The sequence below is a fragment of the Poecile atricapillus genome, chromosome W (assembly GCF_030490865.1).
Source record: "Poecile atricapillus isolate bPoeAtr1 chromosome W, bPoeAtr1.hap1, whole genome shotgun sequence".
Taxonomy (NCBI): Eukaryota; Metazoa; Chordata; class Aves; order Passeriformes; family Paridae; genus Poecile; species Poecile atricapillus.
This window is the reverse complement of record NC_081288.1, coordinates 43,573,228-43,591,061: the sequence shown is the minus strand read 5'-3', so window position 1 is coordinate 43,591,061 and position 17,834 is coordinate 43,573,228. Positions and strand designations below refer to the sequence as shown.

Here is a 17,834-nt window from a genome sequence, read left to right as displayed (position 1 = left end):
AAAATAAAGCATATTTTTACAAGACAGTGAGGTAACCCACTATTCAGCAGAGGTTAGGTAAATGCATCTGACAAAATATGAGGCTGTCATGTAGAAGCTGTTGATTTGCCTGTTTTGGCTACTGGTCCACATACTTTGAAACATGGAACGTAAGACTGCTATTTCCAAAGAAATGTTGTAAGGACAAGTGGCAGTATGTGGTCCCAAGCAGAAGTGTAAAATAAAAATAAAGCAGTAAGACTATGTCTCAGAAGCTGTTTCTGTGGGCATCTTATGAAAAGACAATCCTTGGAAGGAGGATTGTCTCTTATCTATGAAGGTGCAATGCTTGTCTAGAGAATTAAGGTCTTTATGAAGCATAGTAAGGATGCTCAAATGAGAGAAATGGAGATGAAACGCAGATGGGATGACTGCATGCAGGTTCTCTGGATGTGGTTAATAGAGTGACCATAGAGATTGTAAAAGATCCTGAAGTGAAGGTCAATGTCTTCTGTTAGGCTGATGATAAACATCAGCTTCTGCGTATTTTTTGTTGCATTTGTTCATTCTCAAATGTTTGACAGTATCCTTTTAATCCATTACCATCCATGCAGTTGAGGTATCTCACTTGAAACAGATGTCTGCTTAAAATGTCTCACGCTGCTTAATTTAGCACCTTTTAAAGTGACAAGATGGAGTGCAGCACATGGTAACACATCACAGTAAAATGTATGGAGAATCTCTTTTTAAAGAACAGTACCTTGCATTTTGGAGAGGGGAATTAGGGAATTTGCAAGACCAGTCTTCTATTTGTGGCATTAACCAGAGAAGGGATAGTGAGACTCTCCAGCAGTGGAGAATCTCATAAACAGTTCCAGCACCAGAAGTATCAAAAATTGCTTTTGGTGGGTAATGCCGCCACCTTGGGCATAGGTTACTGTGATTACAATGATTTCAGTCATTGATTTCAGTAATTTCATGGTTCATAAATTCTGGACAATTTCAAGAAGCATTTGCATCTTGAATACTTGTGGATGCCTAGGGTACCCAGAGATGCTCAAAGTGATAATATTTTGTCCCCATATAAGTGGAGGTGCTATAAGCATGTGTTGCCACTGACTCCAATGCGTTCTTTAGTGAACAGAGAAATTTTATTTTTCTGTTATTCCTAGAAAATAACTGCTCTGTAAAACCTACATGATAGTCTTTCATTTTGCCTACAGATCATGATTTACCTAATTGATAAGGTGCTTCCTGATAGCTACTTTGTCAATAATCTCCGTGCTCTCTCTGTGGATATGGCTGTTTTCCGAGATCTTTTACGAATGAAGCTTCCTGAACTGTCCCAGCACTTAGACACCCTGCAAAGAGCTGCTAACAGAGAAAGTGGAGGTACGTTCAACAGAAAATGCTATTAAACTCTATCTTGCTGTTGTTTCATCTGAGCACTGATTTAAAAATACAGTATTTTAAGTGTTTACATGAGTTTATTGCTTAGAATATGTATTTTAAATTGTTAAGATGAAATATGATGGTGTCTATTATTGATAACCTTAACATAAATAGGTGGTACTTCCAGGAAAAAACAAAGGGAAATAATCTGATCCCACCACTAGCTGCAAAGAGAATTGTGTTGATGAGACTATACAAAGCATGGAGTGACAGCACTAACACAGAGCTTAGTACAAGGGCTACCTTGGAAAGGTACTTTCTTGCTTTAGCTCAAGATGGGTGTCCTACTGCTCCGTGTAGTTGCTGCTCATATAGCTATTCTGGGAATAGTTACAATGTGAGAGCCAGTGGGGGCTGGTTACTATTTCTTCACCTGGATCCTTACTAACACATAGGTGCAAAACTCAGAAGTACCTCTTGGGTTGCTACCTGAAAACTGGCTTTGCGCTTGATTTATTTATTTTTTTTTTCTGGCATAGCATTCCATCCAGACTTAGAGCTCTTTTATTTGGGCATGTTCTGGGGAGGGCAGGAGGTTTTTTGTTAGTTAATTTGGTTTCTTTTTCAGCTGGGAAGCTAAGGGCATGCTGAGTTCCACCTTAGAAAAGATCTGCTACTATGCTCCATCTGTCTATGCCCAAACTATATAAAAAGCAAAGAAATGTATCAAGGAAATATTTGCTGTTTGAAAGTGTTTGCACAGGCTGGCCTCTCTGGTTTTGGCCTTCAGTGCGTCAGTTGATACTGAGGTGTACAAAGTGTTCTCTGAGCATAACAAAAAAGTAAAACTGTAGAGTTTCAGGCTGAAATACTACATTTTGTTTGAAACTTAACAAGTACACCAAGGTATTAAAATAATAGATATGACTTTTCAGAGACAGTCACCTTCACCTTATTACCATGTAGATAAAGACTTATGCCATCAGTTGGTGAAAAAATGCAGTGTTTTGTGGGAAAGTTGGTGGGTATGTTTTGTTTCTTTTTTTTTGATAGAAGTTTTTATTTCATATGGCTTTGTGCAAGGAGAAACAGTCTTTCTGATACAAGGGAAAAAAAGTGTGGTGGTGTATTCCAGGGTTTATAGTCCAAAGCCAATGATGCTGCTTAGTTTTTTGCAGTGCAGCAGAATGGAAGGTGACTATGTAATTTTTCTGTTATTTTTCTCAGCTTATTTTTGGACAGCTGCAGGCTAAGTAAGTTTTAAGCAATATCAGAAGTGCTAGAATGTCTGGTAGATTTTATTAAGCAGTTTATGCTCCTTGTAAAATGATAGTAAGTTTTTGCTTATTTGTTTTTTTAACTTCAGGAGGCTATGAACCCCCACTTACAAATGTCTTCACAATGCAGTGGTTTCTGACACTTTTTGCCACCTGTCTGCCTAACCATACAGTTCTGAAGATCTGGGATTCAATATTCTTTGAAGGCTCTGAAATTATACTGAGAGTAGCTTTGGCTATCTGGGCAAAGCTAGGAGAGTAAGTGGTCATTTTTATCTGATTCTTCTTTTCAGTATGAGCCATGTTTAACTTTCGTTTTCCTTAAGATATTCTCAATTCTAAACAAGACAAAGTCTTTCAGCAGAATGATTGTTTTGAAAAAGCTGCAAAAAGGACCTTTATGGTTTCTTAAAAACACATGATTCTGACATCATGTCAGAACAGGCATGATAATTAATTGACCCTTTTTGCAGAAAATATCTCCGGTTGTTGGAGTTGTCTGTGTATATTGTCTTTGTGCTGTGCTAAAAGGTTGGACTTTCCTGAACATAAAACTTTGAAGGAACTGGTAAATACTCTGTGTAAAGACAACGCACAGAGACTTGAGAGTGACCAGCTAATTTAGTTTGGTATGTGAAAGTGGGGACCTTAGTTCCCTTAGTTTCGCTTAAGGAGACGTAAGGGTTTGAGCCCATTGGCTTTGCCCAGTACAAGAGTTCAGTGTTACTGAGGGAATGACCTTGTGGTATGCAAGTCTTTTCTGTTAAGGTCTGAAAATTAATTTTCCTGAAATTCTCTGCTTTTAAGCATATTTGAGCCAAGTTTCTAATATAGTCCTTTATGGCCTTGGAAACTCACCACATGTCTAGAACACAAGAGATTATTAGTTCTTTACACTCCCCTGTTTCAAAGCAAATATTTGTCTTCCAAAGAGTTTACAGTGCTCCCAGAGAAATGAGTTTTGTCACTGGCTTCAGTGGGAGGTGTGAGCTCTGACAGGTCAAGCAGATGTTAGTTCAGCTGGAAACATTTTTCAGCTGGCATCAGCAGCTGCATTGATTTTTTTCGTGTAATGCTTATTAAAACTCATCTTCCTTTTTTCTCTGAAACTGAACCACTGGGATTTATGTTCAGTTCTGTCTTTAGGGGTTTCATTTCCTTTTTTCTTTCTGAATAAATTAGCATTGCAGGCCGGTAGCATTGTAAGAGGATTTGTTTAGTACATTTATTCTGAAGAATAATAATTAGAATAATAATTTCCTGAGAGCTATTTTTATATTCAGTTCATGAATGAAACTTGCATGAATCCTTTGCATTAGGATTAAGCTATATGTAGTCACATAGTGTTTTAGATAAAACGTTCTTCCAATGGATCTCTTTGCATTTAAAAGCTGTAATTGTGAATGTTGCAACTCATAACATGATAAAAAGGAAGTTACTACTTTGAAGATTTTATCATAAAGCTTAAAGAAAAATTAAACATTTTTTAAAAATTGAAAGGAACAGAATCAAGAAATATATTAGAATGTGCCTTAAAGAATAAGTGGATCACACTGCACATCTTGTAACTGTTGTTTGTGGGGAATGGGAGAAGGTCTGGTAAAAGATTGAGCACTCTTTTTGCTGAGAGAAGATTGTGATATTTCTTTCTCTTTGTCCACCATTAGAACTAGAACAAGGGGGATTTAAAGAAGTAGGACTTGAAATAGTGTTCTTAGTCTCATGATCTTCATGCTTCTCAAGATTCATTCTCTAAATGAAAATAGGGTGAGAAGTGCATTTTTAAAATGCGTGAGTCTCAAGCATACGTGTGTTTTGAGGGAGGTTGAAGGAACGGGGGAGTTAAATATAGGTGCAGTGGAGAAAGCAATACGTGAAGGTCATGAGAGACTGAAGGTATCAGGGCAGGTAAGCCATAAATTTGTGATAATTGGCTACATGCCTATTGTTTCTATTACTTTTGAATTTATTTTTTTTAGCTACATAATCATTATTTTACCCAAATTATGTGAAGATTTCAGAAGGAGTTTCATATCTCAACTGTTGTTATGTGCAGATGCTGAAGTTCAAGGGAAGCTTCTTCTTGTATTGCTGAAGAAAAAAGGCAGTGTATTTTTTATCATTCCAGCATCTGTGTTTTAGAGGAGAGGCTACAATATGTAGCCATCAATGTACTTCTTTGGGATAACAAATTTTTCACATAACAGGAGAGATGTTTTGCAGCTAACCCTAATATATGTAGAACACCAACTCACAAAAGCACATTTTTCTTCCTCTAGATGACACTCTGTGTGTTTAAAATGATTCTGTGTTTTTAGAAATTTAAAGAAAATGTAGAAAAAAATATCCAATTGAATCCTCCTCCCCAAAACAAGACAAACAAAAGCATACTACCAATGCAAACAATCAAAACCAAAACATTTCCCACCCCCAATTTAGAAATACCATTCACAAATATGATGAGTGAATTTTCCTTCATTGTGTATTATGTTTGCTTAATTATCTTTTAACACAATGACATGTATATATACCTGTACTTAATTCATTCCACAGGAATGGTTTCTGGCCAGTGAACATCCTCCTGTCTGACAAAAAGTTCAGGCAGTGAATTTGGCCATTTGGTTCATGGTGAAGAATGGGTGATGAGGTAGTCAAGAAATCTTTATGCTCCCTTTTTGAGCTGATAAGAGAACTCCCTTGTGCTAGTAGGAGGCAAAATGTATTGATTCTTGAGCTGTAGAAATGAAAGGGGCAGAGGGAATGGCCTGTCTGGAGATACATGAATCTGTTATCATGGGGAGTCAGGACAGTAAGCTCTAGTCAGTGCATCTTTTTACTGCTGCAGCTTTTCCAATGTTGTCTGCATAGTTTTATTATTTGGAAGTCTAGGCAGAATGCAAATAGACACTTAAAAGTTAGGCCGTCTAACAGAAATGCATATTTTATGATGACAAGAAAATCAGTTTTGTTTTGAACATGTAGAATCATATGTAAATGTAAAATCAACATCAACATTTATTTTGCTGTAGGCAGATTGAGTGTTGTGAAACAGCAGATGAATTTTACAGTACTATGGGCAAGCTGACCCAGGAGATGCTTGAAGACAGTCTGATTGACAGCAATGAACTTATGCAAGTGAGTAATTGTGACATAATTATTTTCTGTGTTGATTTCTTCAGGTCTTGATTTCTAACAAATTACATTTTTGTTCAGACACTGCAGAAACCTAAATTCTCCCAAGAATAAAAGTTTCAGGTAGCTGGGTTGAGCTAGCATGAATCAAACAATGAAACAAGTAGATGACCTGCAGTTAGAGCTAGAATCTTATTTTTATATGAAATGTAGAGAACCACTAGACATCATTTAATAAAAATTGATTCTATGTTGACAGTTGAAAGTCTTTTGTGATATAATACTCAATTGTCTTTCCACAAGTAAGGTGTAGAATCTTTTAGTGGTCACCATTTTTAGGGTGTTCTTTTGCTTTATTATAATGCTTTGGTCAGTTTATTACACTGTATCCTTTCCATTCTGCAGACACTGTGGGAAATAAGAGTGTATAAAAAGTCCTTCATGATTTGAAGAAAAAACCCCACCATGAACAGTCAGTACCGTACTGTCAGTACAGTACAGCACTGTACAGTCAGTAGTGTACTGTAAACAAAGACATTTGTAGATGATTGCAGTCTCTGAATTCTTAAAGCATATGTCATTGTATGAGGACAAAGACCCACATAGTTCTGGGAAAGGGAAGGGCCTTTAGTATAGCAGATACAATTTATTTATTTACAGTTACACTTATTCTTGTGATATTTTTAAGGTGTTTTCTACTTAAGGTGCTTTATAAGGACTTCGTGCTACAGTTCTGGAACTTTCCTTTTAATGAGTTAGAGCATAGTGATTAAACAGGTGCAAGTACAGAGAACGTAATTCACCTGAAACTTTGTACTTGACTTAGGGGAAGGAAAAAAGTCAGTCTGTGAAGCTACAGAAGTTTAATAACAGTTGTTAGCAGGTGACTTCTATTACCTATTGTTGGAAGACTGTGTTAAAATATACTATTTTTGGTTTTATTATTTTGGTCATTGTTATTTTGTCCAATGAAGAAGCTCTAGGAATGGGAGAAGTGAGTTTTGTGGCTGTGTTTTGCTTCAATAACGGAAATGGAGCTGGTCAGAGGTACTCCCATGCTTTTTAAAAACGTGTTAAGGTTCTTCACAAGACAGTTCAGATAGTGAGGATGTGTAAGGAGGGCAGCACAAGCTGACATTTTCTCATTGCGTTTCAGTTCCTGGTCTCTAGTGTGGTACAAAATCAAGATGTGACATTTATGAATAAGAATAATTTGGGGAAAGCTGGGGTGGTCTTTTGTGACTCTATGGATTTCTTTTTTTGCTGCTGTGTGTAATAGAAGATAATGCATGGGTAACTTACTGGTTGGAGGGATGGGATGATTTTTTTTATTTAACTCTTGCAATTACAAATACTTGCAAATTAGCAATATTTTGTGCTTCAGCAAAAAATGAGTATTTAGCACAGTATATATGTGTGTTCATAGTGTATGTGTGTATTTTATGGCACTGACAAGAGTGTTAAGGTAGGATGGCATTGCCATTGATATGGAGAATGTGGCAGGTTTAAGTTCTGTGTATGGAGGAGCAGTGTGTCTGGTTTATGTGTGTCCTCTCAGTTGAAGAATCCACAATATAGTTTGCATAGCTTTCTCCAAGTCAAGGGCAAGGTACTGGCAGTGTAGCCATCTCTGAGGTCTCCATTCTTTATCCTAAGTGGAAAGAATAAGGAATTACAAGAATTTACCATCAGGATATACAAGTGCTACCATGTAACTGGTTGAAGAAAAAAAATTAATAAATACGAACAATTCCATTAATGAAAAGATCCAGGCTGCTTGAACATGCTGGTTTTAAAATTGCTTTAAGCTTTTTCAGAGGAGTCATCCAGAGACGCTTTGTTTTCAATTTTTTTTTTCTTTTCCCCTAATAAAAATCAGAATGACGAATTTACATCTAATACTTTTTACAAGGTGGCTCAAGGTTAGTATTCTACTGTGGGAAAGGATTAATATCCCACTCTGCCTTTGCTACACATTTCAGTAGAGCTTGCTGGTGGCAATCATCTCACTTCTCTTTAGACTTGCATAACACTTATATTTGCATCTAAGCTCACTCAAGCCAGAGTAACAGACACTTCTCAACCACTGGAAAACAAATTGTGCTCTAAAAGCCTTGTTTCTTTTGGGAGTTAGAGGAGAGAGGTACAACTGATCCTTCAAGGAAGGTGTTGACAGAGCAGATGTCTAAAGTAGAACAGGGGACTCATGTCTGCATTCTCTTCACCAGCATGTATAGTTGCTGCAGTTTTATGCCTCCCATGCAGACAGTACCTATAGTTAGGACAGGAGCCTTAAACTTTTGCAGATTTGGCCCTTGTGTGGCAAAAGTTCTTAACGTTTTCCTGAAGAGAGCACAGAGACATTGGAGGAGCAAACCAGACTACAGTTTTTTCCTTGTTTCAGATTGCACAGTTTGAGTGAATAAAGGGTAAATACTGTACACATCAGATTCTAGACTGGGTATGTATTGGTTCCAATATGGAGACAGAAGGCTGTATACCCGGTGTCTGCAGATATTCTAAACAGTGTGCTAGACTGAGTCTGTGCTTTCATGCCTTGTCAGAAAGTGAGCATTTTTACAAGCAGCTAAACTAGTTCAGTTTGTACACCTAGAAACACTGCAGCACAGAGGAGGTGAGAAGCCAGCTGGAGGAGAGGCATCCCTTTGTAATTACTAGAACGAAGGGAAACAGGGATTAATCCTTCTGTGGTACTCTAGCATTTTGGACTGTCTCCCTAGGCAGTTACCCTGATTTGATGGTACTCACTGTTAACTTGCTACTTGAGTGACTCTTTGTTTTCTTTTGGGTTTGTTTTTGCTTTTGCTTTTTGTTTTGTTTTCTTAGCCAAAATGAAAAGAAAGAAGAGCCTTAAACCAGGGAGGGGCAGCTGTAGAGATAAGTGTTTGATAAGTTTGCATAATGGCTTACCCTGTTTGGAAGCCACAGCCCATCACCTCCCATATGGTGTTCTGCTGAGAGTGTAGACAGCTTTGCATTTTTAGGGTAAGGCAAAGGATTGTCAAACAATTTAAGGTTAGGATAGAGGGGTTTTGTCCTTGTCTCTTTTCTTGTTCCCAGGATCTGTCCCTTGTGTAAATACGATGCTAAGTTTGGCTGCATCATGCTTTTGTGTCTAGGCTATTTCCCTCTGGGACAGCTCCCCAGAATTAACCAAATGGCATCTAAGGCCATGTGAAAACTAGAAAAATAATGCTTTGACTCTGAATTGTCACTGGGAGGATATCAGAAGTGTTGGTTGACAATTTTTTTTAAAATTTCCAGTGGAACTTGCACTGGCATAAAATTTGTTTTGTGGATCTCTTAGCAAGGTGGTAAGCAAGGCTTGCAGTTATAACCTGATAACAATAGTTAAGCTAAAAATATGTATGCAAAATCAAAGAAATTGTAGAAGATGTAGAAGAGACAGATTGGAGACAGGAAAAAGCTAAAAGCACAATCTGAAATGGTAGGTGCAAGGAGTAAATGGAGGAATTGGAGTTGACTGTTTCACTTAAAGGGTAACTAGCATACGGAACAAGTTACCTGAGAAGAACATTGACATCAAGAGGAGAAATAAATTCCAGACAAACCTCTGGAGAGAGTGGAAACACATGGGGAAAAAAAAAGCCCTAACAAAAAAGTATGGTGGAGATCAAACAAGCAGGCAGACGTGTTGGGCTGGAGGTAGGTCTTTCTCCAGATCATAAAATTCCTTTGTCTGGTAGACTGATGGGTAATCACTGTTCAAGCCCTAGACAATATTTTTCTTTCACAGTAGCATTGTAGTTTAATGGAGTGGCAAAACTTCTGTTCATGCTCTGGACTTTTGAAGGCATCTTCCTTTCCTTTGAGTCTGTGCATGGCTTGAACTGTAAAAACATTCTCACACAGAAACCTATTGAGATGCACTCTTGCCCTGCCACTCATTCAGACAGGAGTGTCTTTCCTGCTCCTCAGTGCTTACATCATTGTCATTAATGAAAGTTTTTCCCCTCCTTATGTCAGGAAATGTCTAGTACTGAGTTCATGTTTGCAATTTTCCTTAGTGTATTTAGCACAGACGAGGCATGTGGATTACATAGAAACTGTTCAGAATTTCCTTTCATCTTAATTGAGGTCATTTACCTTCAGATGAAAATGTCACTGACTTAATAGCACAGGACAAAAATACATAAGTGAAGATTTACTGTCATAACTAATGAGAAAATTTTATGTTGCTGTCTTTCAAAAAATATTTCATTTTCAAGATATGGAAAAATTTTAATATTTCAGAGAAACTATGGGAAATTATATTTTTGGTTTTGTTTTTTTCTTCTGACATTGAGACTCAGAATGAATTATTTGGCAGTTATTTGAAGGCTCTGAATAGTGAACAAAAGCAGGGAAAAAAGGGCAACTAAAGTATGTAGGAACAAACCAGCAATGATATTGCAATGAATATGATGTATCTTTATGCCAGGTTGGCTGGTGACTTATAGCAAAATAATGCTGAAAGGAAGTGCATTTGCAACTATGTATCTTTTTAAACTCTGAGTAATGCTGTAAAGAAAATCTATTAGCATCTTGATGACCTTGTTTTAGAAAAACAGCTACCTTTACCCCACCAAACCCCACCTTTAGTCTCAAAACCAACCAGCAATTGAAACTGAGGGAAGAAAACCTGGATAATGTTGGATCCTTCCTCTCTAGCTATGATTTTTTGCTGGCATGATTTCATTCACACAAGCTCTTGAGCTTCTCAGGTAAAATAATGAATCAGCTAGCAGTCCACATCAATGAGGATGTGCCCCTTCCTAGCTATGCTAGTGCTAATATTGTGTTGAATACTTGAACAAAAACTTAGGTCTTCTTGAAAGATCCCCAAATCCTAAATGATACATTAATGTAAGTGAAATCATAGTTGGAGGAGAATTTCCAGTGTGTTCACAAGAAGGGGTTGACAGTAATTTTTAGGAGTTGTAAAGGATCTTACAGCTCATGTTATCAGTTATTTATTTTTTTTTAACTGAAGAGTGTATTTTTCTAGTGAGTCAGTCTTTATTTCTCCTACAGGAAAACTGACTGAATCATAAAACTAGACCATTTTCTTGAAGCATGTGAATGTGCAAGAATGTGCAGCCTTTAATCCTGCAAGACTGTGGAAGTCTGTTAATGGAAAAATCTTTCCTGAGACTGTTAATGAAAGCAAAAGTTTTTAAAGTTGCCTTTTTTTTTTTTTTTTTCCCCCTAGACTGTTTACACCATGGCTCAGTTTCCTTTCCCACAACTGGCAGAATTAAGGGAGAAATACACATACAATATTACTCCTTTCCCTGCAGCAGTAAAATCAACTTCATTTTCAGGGTAAGTTTGAAATGCACTGCTTATGGTGTATTGAGTTACTGTTTACCCTCTGCAGATGTTGAAAAGGCAGGTGGATCCTCTCTTGTGTGCTTGTAAAAAAGATAAAAATGCTTGGTAATGTTCACATTAAAGAATGTATCTTCCTTACTTCTCTTATGTTCTCTTTTGACAGAAGGTTAGGCAGAACCAGAGACAGTGATGAAGAGAATGACTTAGATGATGAAGACTCAATTGCTAATGCAATTGGTTGTCTTGGACCATTAAGTGGGTTTTTGGCACCAGAGCTCCAAAAATACCAAAAACAGATGAAAGGTAAAAGTGTTTTGTTTTTTTAATTTTGGAAAACACATTAAGTCTGTATGACCTGGCAGAAATTGTCTGCAGCTCTGTTTCTGAAAGTTGCTATGGAAAATGTGTTTTCTATGCACAGAGTTACAGCACGTACCAAATGACTGTAAATGACTGTGCTCCATGAAGATGTCATCAAAGCCAGGTTGGAAGGCTGTAGGTGTACAGTAAACGATGGTGTGAGTTAAGGATTTGGCTATAGTAATGGTTAACAAAACAACCCCATAGTGTTGCCCACACAGTAAAAAAAAAAGAAGCATATGTGAAAAAATTCCACGCTAAATCCATGCATATTTCTGACACAGCTGTTAGGTAGTCAGCATTTTCTGAAGGGTGCACCTTTAATAAATGATTGTGATCTTTATCAACATATGCATGGCAGGTACTGGAACCTTTCAGCAATGAGTGAATTCTGCAGGTGATTTCACTGCCCTTGTGGCCAAACCTTCAGATTGTTGTATGCTTTTGATATATTCACATTTTAAAAAACCGTTGGTATGGTTTAGGGTGTTCTGACAAAATGTCACTATTTTTCAAATCCTTCCTCACTGAAAATAAAATTTCTTGACAGAATTGTTTGTACATCACTGCAAATTCTCCATAGGCAGTAAAAAATGTTGATCTATACAATAAGAGCAAAGAACATTTGTTAACTTGTAGCAGCCTTTATGAAATGGTACTGGATCAACAGTGATTTCACAGTATCTTGAGAGAGGCCATTTTTTTTTATCCCCACTTCACCGCCACCTTACCCTCAAAAAAAACCCAGGCTGATGTGACAGTTGCTGTTTATGCTTCATCATTCTAGTGTCTTGGTTTTGCTGAGATCTGTAAGCTGCAATTTTCCTCTTGATTGCTGTGGTGTTTTGTTTTTCCCTTCCTGAGGGACTCTCTACCTGCTGCTTCAAACTAGCACTTAGTCAGAACATCAAACTGCTGTTGCAAACTAAGCCAAAGACAAATAAACATTCCTTTAAAAAGAATTATCCCCCTGACCCTGGAGTGCCAGGTTTCTGCATCAGAAACAGCTGTGAAAATAAATTGCTCTGCTGCTGTTGCTCTGTGTCTGTTGATCAGAGACACTCTCAAGTTCCTCATGATCCTCAGCTGCTCTGTGCCTACCCCTTTTGTTGTTACTAGCAGCTTTCCCCCTGTGGTGTTCTGTTTCTTGATGCTTCTTGCTGGTAGCATTAGGTTGGTTGTTCAAATCTAATGCCTGCTTAACTGTAATGTATTTTATAACTTGCATCGCAGATCTCTACAACAGTGAAGTATCTTTAATAATCTATTACTGAATTACTTCAGTGGTGGGTTGATGTACTTTTGGATATTTGAAGAACTCTGCTTATAACTTTGCATTGCCATGTTAATTGACTTTTGTACTCTCTAACCTTACCTCAAGTCCTTGCTATTCTTAGGCAGTAGTGCTGTTTATAATAATTCTTATTGTAAATAGCACAGCTTAGTTAAATATACATATTATAATTAATTTTTAATTAAGGACTACAGTTAAATAAGATTGTAGGAATCAGACACAGATTTCCCTTGGAAATAATCTACAGAAGTACAGATATATCTCTTGAGTATGCCAATTTACTCCTTACCACCACTTTATTCCCTCCTTCTACAGATCAGAATGAAGAACAAAGTCTTGGTTCCAGTAACATTGCAGAATTAAGCCCAGGAGCAATAGACTCTTGCAGAAGTGACTATCACACTGCTTTTAACAGCATGATGATGGAGCGTATGACCACTGATATTAATGCACTGAAAAAGCAATATTCCAGGATAAAGAAGAAGCAGCAACAGCAGGTTCACCATGTGTATATCAGAGCAGGTAACACATCAAAACATGCTTCATTTCCTGATTTCTTACAACTGACTTCATCAGGCAAATTACTTTCTTTAGCATTTAACCAAATAGACAAAATAAGAAAGACTGATGGAATATATAAAATTAGTAGTAAAGAGGGCACCACTTCATGCAGACAGAAAATAAGGTGGTGATATTTTTTCTTCTTTTGTCAGGATCTGAAGATGATGACCCTGGGGTTTTCTTAGGTCCCAGGGACCAACTAAACAATGGTATTTAAAAGTGGCTTTGCTATCTGGGTGCATTCTATTGGTCTCTCTGATTAAAAACTTCTAAGTCTTTGGCATTCTTGGAATTGACATATTGATGCAGTGGAAAAAGTGAATGCAGAGATGAGGATGATCATATGGCAGGTAGATTCCCGGCTGATCTGTGTTATCTGAACTCCTCTGAATTCATCTGGGCACGGCAAATTATTCAACTGAAGGAGCTGGCTTAGATGTTTCATTGTGGCTGGCAATTTCCCTAGTCATAATGATACTGTTGTGAGGACTGAGCTGGACATCAGTCCCTTATTTAACAACCCACGTTATGGAGTCTGTCTCCCTAATTGTCAGACTCAGCAGTGCAGGGGTTGGCATGAAATGCACAGCTGGAGGTTTTACTGGGTATACAAGCCGAACACAGCCCACCCCACTCATTCCTCCCTGCTTAGGTTTCATCTTTCTAAGTTCACCTTTGAACCATGCAAATGGATCACTGTGGATAATTTTTATTTCTCTTTTAGGTTGTCTAAACCTGTGCCAGCAGGAGCCTTGGAATACATGCAGCTGCAATTTTTCATTTACCTGATTTAGAAGGATTTTTTAAAAAAATATTAGTGAAGTGTTTGCTTTGAACAAAGGCTGTAGCCAGCAGAAACAGTGCAAACAGTATGATGTTGATTCCCAAGGATGCCAACCCCTTACCTTCCAAACACAAATCTTTCTAATCTTACTAATCATGATATAGGGCTGGGTTTCTCATTTGATCATACTGTCATCTAATCACTAATTCTGAGTCTTCTCCGCTGGTTTAATAAGACGTGGTTTTATGCATTAGAAGTACTTACATTCATTTTCCATTTTCCAGTCACACAAGCCTCATGGAGAGGCTTGTGTGACTGACGTCATGTGGAGACTGAATTGCCTCTTGCTGTTGGAAGAGAAATGAAGGAGAGGGGAAATATGAAAAGCCAATATTAATGTTAAACTGTTACTTTTAGTGCAATTCCAAAAATCAAGAGGCTATTTTTTAAATTATTAATTTTTATTATATTCCTGGCTCAGGACTTACCCATAGGTGCAAAACAGTGAGAGAGGGAAGAAAATCTTTATATAGAAGGTGCTGCTTTGTGTTCAACTCTAAGACATAAGTGAAATTCAGTGATGATTTTTAAGTTTGGGTTGGTTTTTTTAAAATACATTCTGTCCAACAAACATTTGCCATACCTCAAGAAAGGTATTGAATTTAGTGGTAGATCCTTAGAACATTAATTTGTTTTGTTCTTTAACAATACTGTGTTTCTTTTAAATGTTTTCTTTCAGACAAGGGGCCAGTTACCAGCCTCCTCCCTTCTCAGGTAAACCATTCCCCAGTGATAAACCACCTCCTTTTAGGAAAGAAGATGAAATTGAATAACAAGTCTCTCAAAAATGCTGTTATTCACATCCCAAGCCATGCTACGGGGAAGATGTCTCCCATTCCCCAAGAAGATCTTAAAACAAAACTGAACTCTCCATGGCGCACTCACATACGAGTTCATCGGAAGAACATGGCTAGGGCCAAAGGCCAGCTGGGCTACGGGGATACCGTAGGACTGATAGATGAGCAGAGTGAGAGCTGTAAAACAAATAGCCCTGGTGCAAAAGAGGAGGCTTCCAAACATTCTGGCTTTGGAGAAAGAGAAGAAGGTGGTTTGGATGACAGGACTACTCAGAAAGCTGACCAGCAGTCATCTGAGCCAGACTCTACGGACAGCGGTACGAACATGTCCATGGTTCAGCTAAAACTGGAAGCACTGGAACTCACCTCAGATACCCAAAGCGATGTGGAGCCAACATCCCATCAGTCCAGCCAGCCACGTTTATCAGAGTCTTCCACTTCCTCCAGAGACAGTGGAAACCTGGCTAAATCGCCTCAGGCTGGGAACCCAAAGCCACAAGTCTTCAATCCTTTTCCCAGCGTCAAGCCTCTTCGAAAGTCAGCTACAGCCAGGAATTTAGGGCTATATGGCCCCACTGAAAGAACACCAACTGTACACTTCCCACAAATGAGCAGAAGTTTCAATAAATCTTCCAGTGGCAACAGTGGGACCAGGAAACGATGATGTACTACCTGGCACTTACTATTTCTGACAGCAACAGAAGAATTTGTATTGCCTTTTTTTTAATGTGTGCATGTGTATGTGTGTCCCAAAGCATTTCTAATTGCTAATTAAGTAACAGGGACGAAAGTGGTTACCAGATATATAAATATGTGTCTTTGAAAATTGTACTTCTGTGTTATGGGATAGATTAGTGAAGATGCATCCTGGCACCCTATTGTTAATTCTGATGGTCCTATGTAAAATAAACATTGGTTAGCAATGTAAAGCATACTCTTTCTTAAAGTCTAACTCAGACATTAAATCACCAGCTGCCTTTAACCCCTCAGCCCCCCCATGCCTGCCTCCTGTCTTTCAGAGCTCAAAGGACAAATTGTCCAGTGCAGCAGACAGGTGTAACAGTTTTTGTGACTGTTAAGCAGCTTCCCCATCCAACCTCATCATCATACTCCAGGAGTAGCTGGAGTTGCCACGACTAACAGAAGCACAAGCAGCCCTCGCAATCAAAAGTGTCACTTTGTCACATCTAGCTTCAGATATTCTTGAACAGCATTTTGTGCTTCTCTTCCCACAGCAATTCTCTGCTGATACTATTTTTAATATAAATTGAAACACTGAGCATGAGAACAGCAAACATAAGTCCATCCATGGCACAGGTTTGCTCTTTCTCTTACATGTGTACATGCATTTCTGTTACTTAATGCTGGAGAGTTGCAGCACTGTAAGATTAGTATTTAGGTACAACTATTTGTATAGTTGTATGATTATTATTCTGATGCATCTTGGCTTCAATGGATTTAAAAGCTATTATCTATATTAGACTTGTAGTTAAAAAATATTTGCCAGCTTAGCAGTAGGTAAAATATATGAATGTTCCGAAGTAGTTTAGGGGTTTAAGTTCTATAAATAAAGTGATTAGATACTTAGAGTGCCACTTCCCATTAAAAGCCAACACATCAGCCACTATGTTAGTGGGATGTGCCCTCGGGCTTCCATGTCTTGTTTCCTCTTTGGTGTGAAAGAAAGTGATAAATTGAGCATTTATTTCCAAATTAAAAAGCAGAGCTGATAAATACCATAAGGTAAGTATTTGTGTATATATATATTTAACAGAGGCAGACAGAGAAACTAAAAAGATAATTCAGCTTTAGGATTGCAAAATCAAGTACTCAAACTCCAAGGAATTCAGGTTGCTCTTAAATCATTGCAGCTCTGTGGTACGTACTGACTATGATTCATTACCTTGATTCCAAGTTTCCTGTGGCATGAAAGGGCCAATATTTTAAACTGCAGTAATGATGAATTGGCACCATTGTATGCAATGTCTTACTTGCTTTTAAAAATTCTTTGTTAAATTTGCAAATTAGTATATCACTGTCTATTAATGTATTCCATAACCTATAGTATGTGACACCAGTTTTACTGTATACCATAACTTATAAGCTGTACAAAATACTCTGTTAATTGTTGTGGGAACAGTTTTATTTTGCTGTTGTTTCATATAAGTGTATGCATATAAAATAATATACAAGTATGAACACTATAAATATAAAAGAGATGTAGATCAGATCTTGCCCCTGCCTTATTTCCAGGCGATAGTAGTATTGTCACTAATGATTACTTACAGCACTAAGTAAATTGAAAATAATGTAGAATTTAGTTGCTGATTATGGACTGTATGTGAATTGTTTTTGCACTGAATTAGAAGAAATGGACTTCTCAAAAATTTTCCTGTGAATCATCCTCCCCAGTTTTTCTTAGCTTCAATATATCATGAGCCTGTATGCTGAACCCATACAAATAAAAGACTGTCAGTCTGCAAAACCTGCTAAAATGGTCCAAGTATGTGCATGAATTTTCAGCATTTTATGAAGTAAGCAGTGGGAAATCGTAAATTATGCATGGATATGGGTCTGGGGAAAGAACAACACATTCTAATGTTCAAAATGAATAATAATTTATAAGTGTGCACTCAGGTCTTGGACTGTTAGAGCTGAGGTGAAGGAAGCACTGCTACTCAGTGCATTAATTTGATGATGCTTGCTGCAGGAAATTTTCTTAAAGTACTACTTGATGAGAAAATAGAATGTCATGTTAGCTACCTCAAAGGTACATTTCTGTACCTCAAAGGATATTCACTCTACCTGAAATACTTTTGGAACATACAGCAAAAGCAACTTCA

The 17,834-nt window shown here is 37.7% G+C and overlaps 1 protein-coding gene across 6 annotated transcripts in view; it reads left to right on the top strand.

The window, feature by feature from the left end:
• The window catches only part of LOC131592317 (TBC1 domain family member 30-like), a 48,020-nt gene extending 30,801 nt beyond the window's left edge, over positions 1-17,219 (top strand). For 4 of the 6 annotated variants that reach the window (XM_058863735.1, XM_058863732.1, XM_058863738.1 and 1 more), the window contains 8 exons: positions 1,203-1,371; positions 2,738-2,906; positions 5,678-5,783; positions 11,014-11,126; positions 11,299-11,438; positions 13,105-13,311; positions 13,503-13,559; positions 14,874-17,219. In XM_058863735.1, the coding sequence (XP_058719718.1) occupies positions 1,203-1,371; positions 2,738-2,906; positions 5,678-5,783; positions 11,014-11,126; positions 11,299-11,438; positions 13,105-13,311; positions 13,503-13,559; positions 14,874-15,655 (1,743 nt within the window). In that variant the 3' untranslated portion in view covers positions 15,656-17,219. The remainder of the gene's footprint in view (positions 1-1,202; positions 1,372-2,737; positions 2,907-5,677; positions 5,784-11,013; positions 11,127-11,298; positions 11,439-13,104; positions 13,312-13,502; positions 13,560-14,873) is intronic. The other 2 variants (XM_058863733.1, XM_058863737.1) reach the window with 1 other exon arrangement.
• Positions 17,220-17,834: the final 615 nt, after the last annotated feature.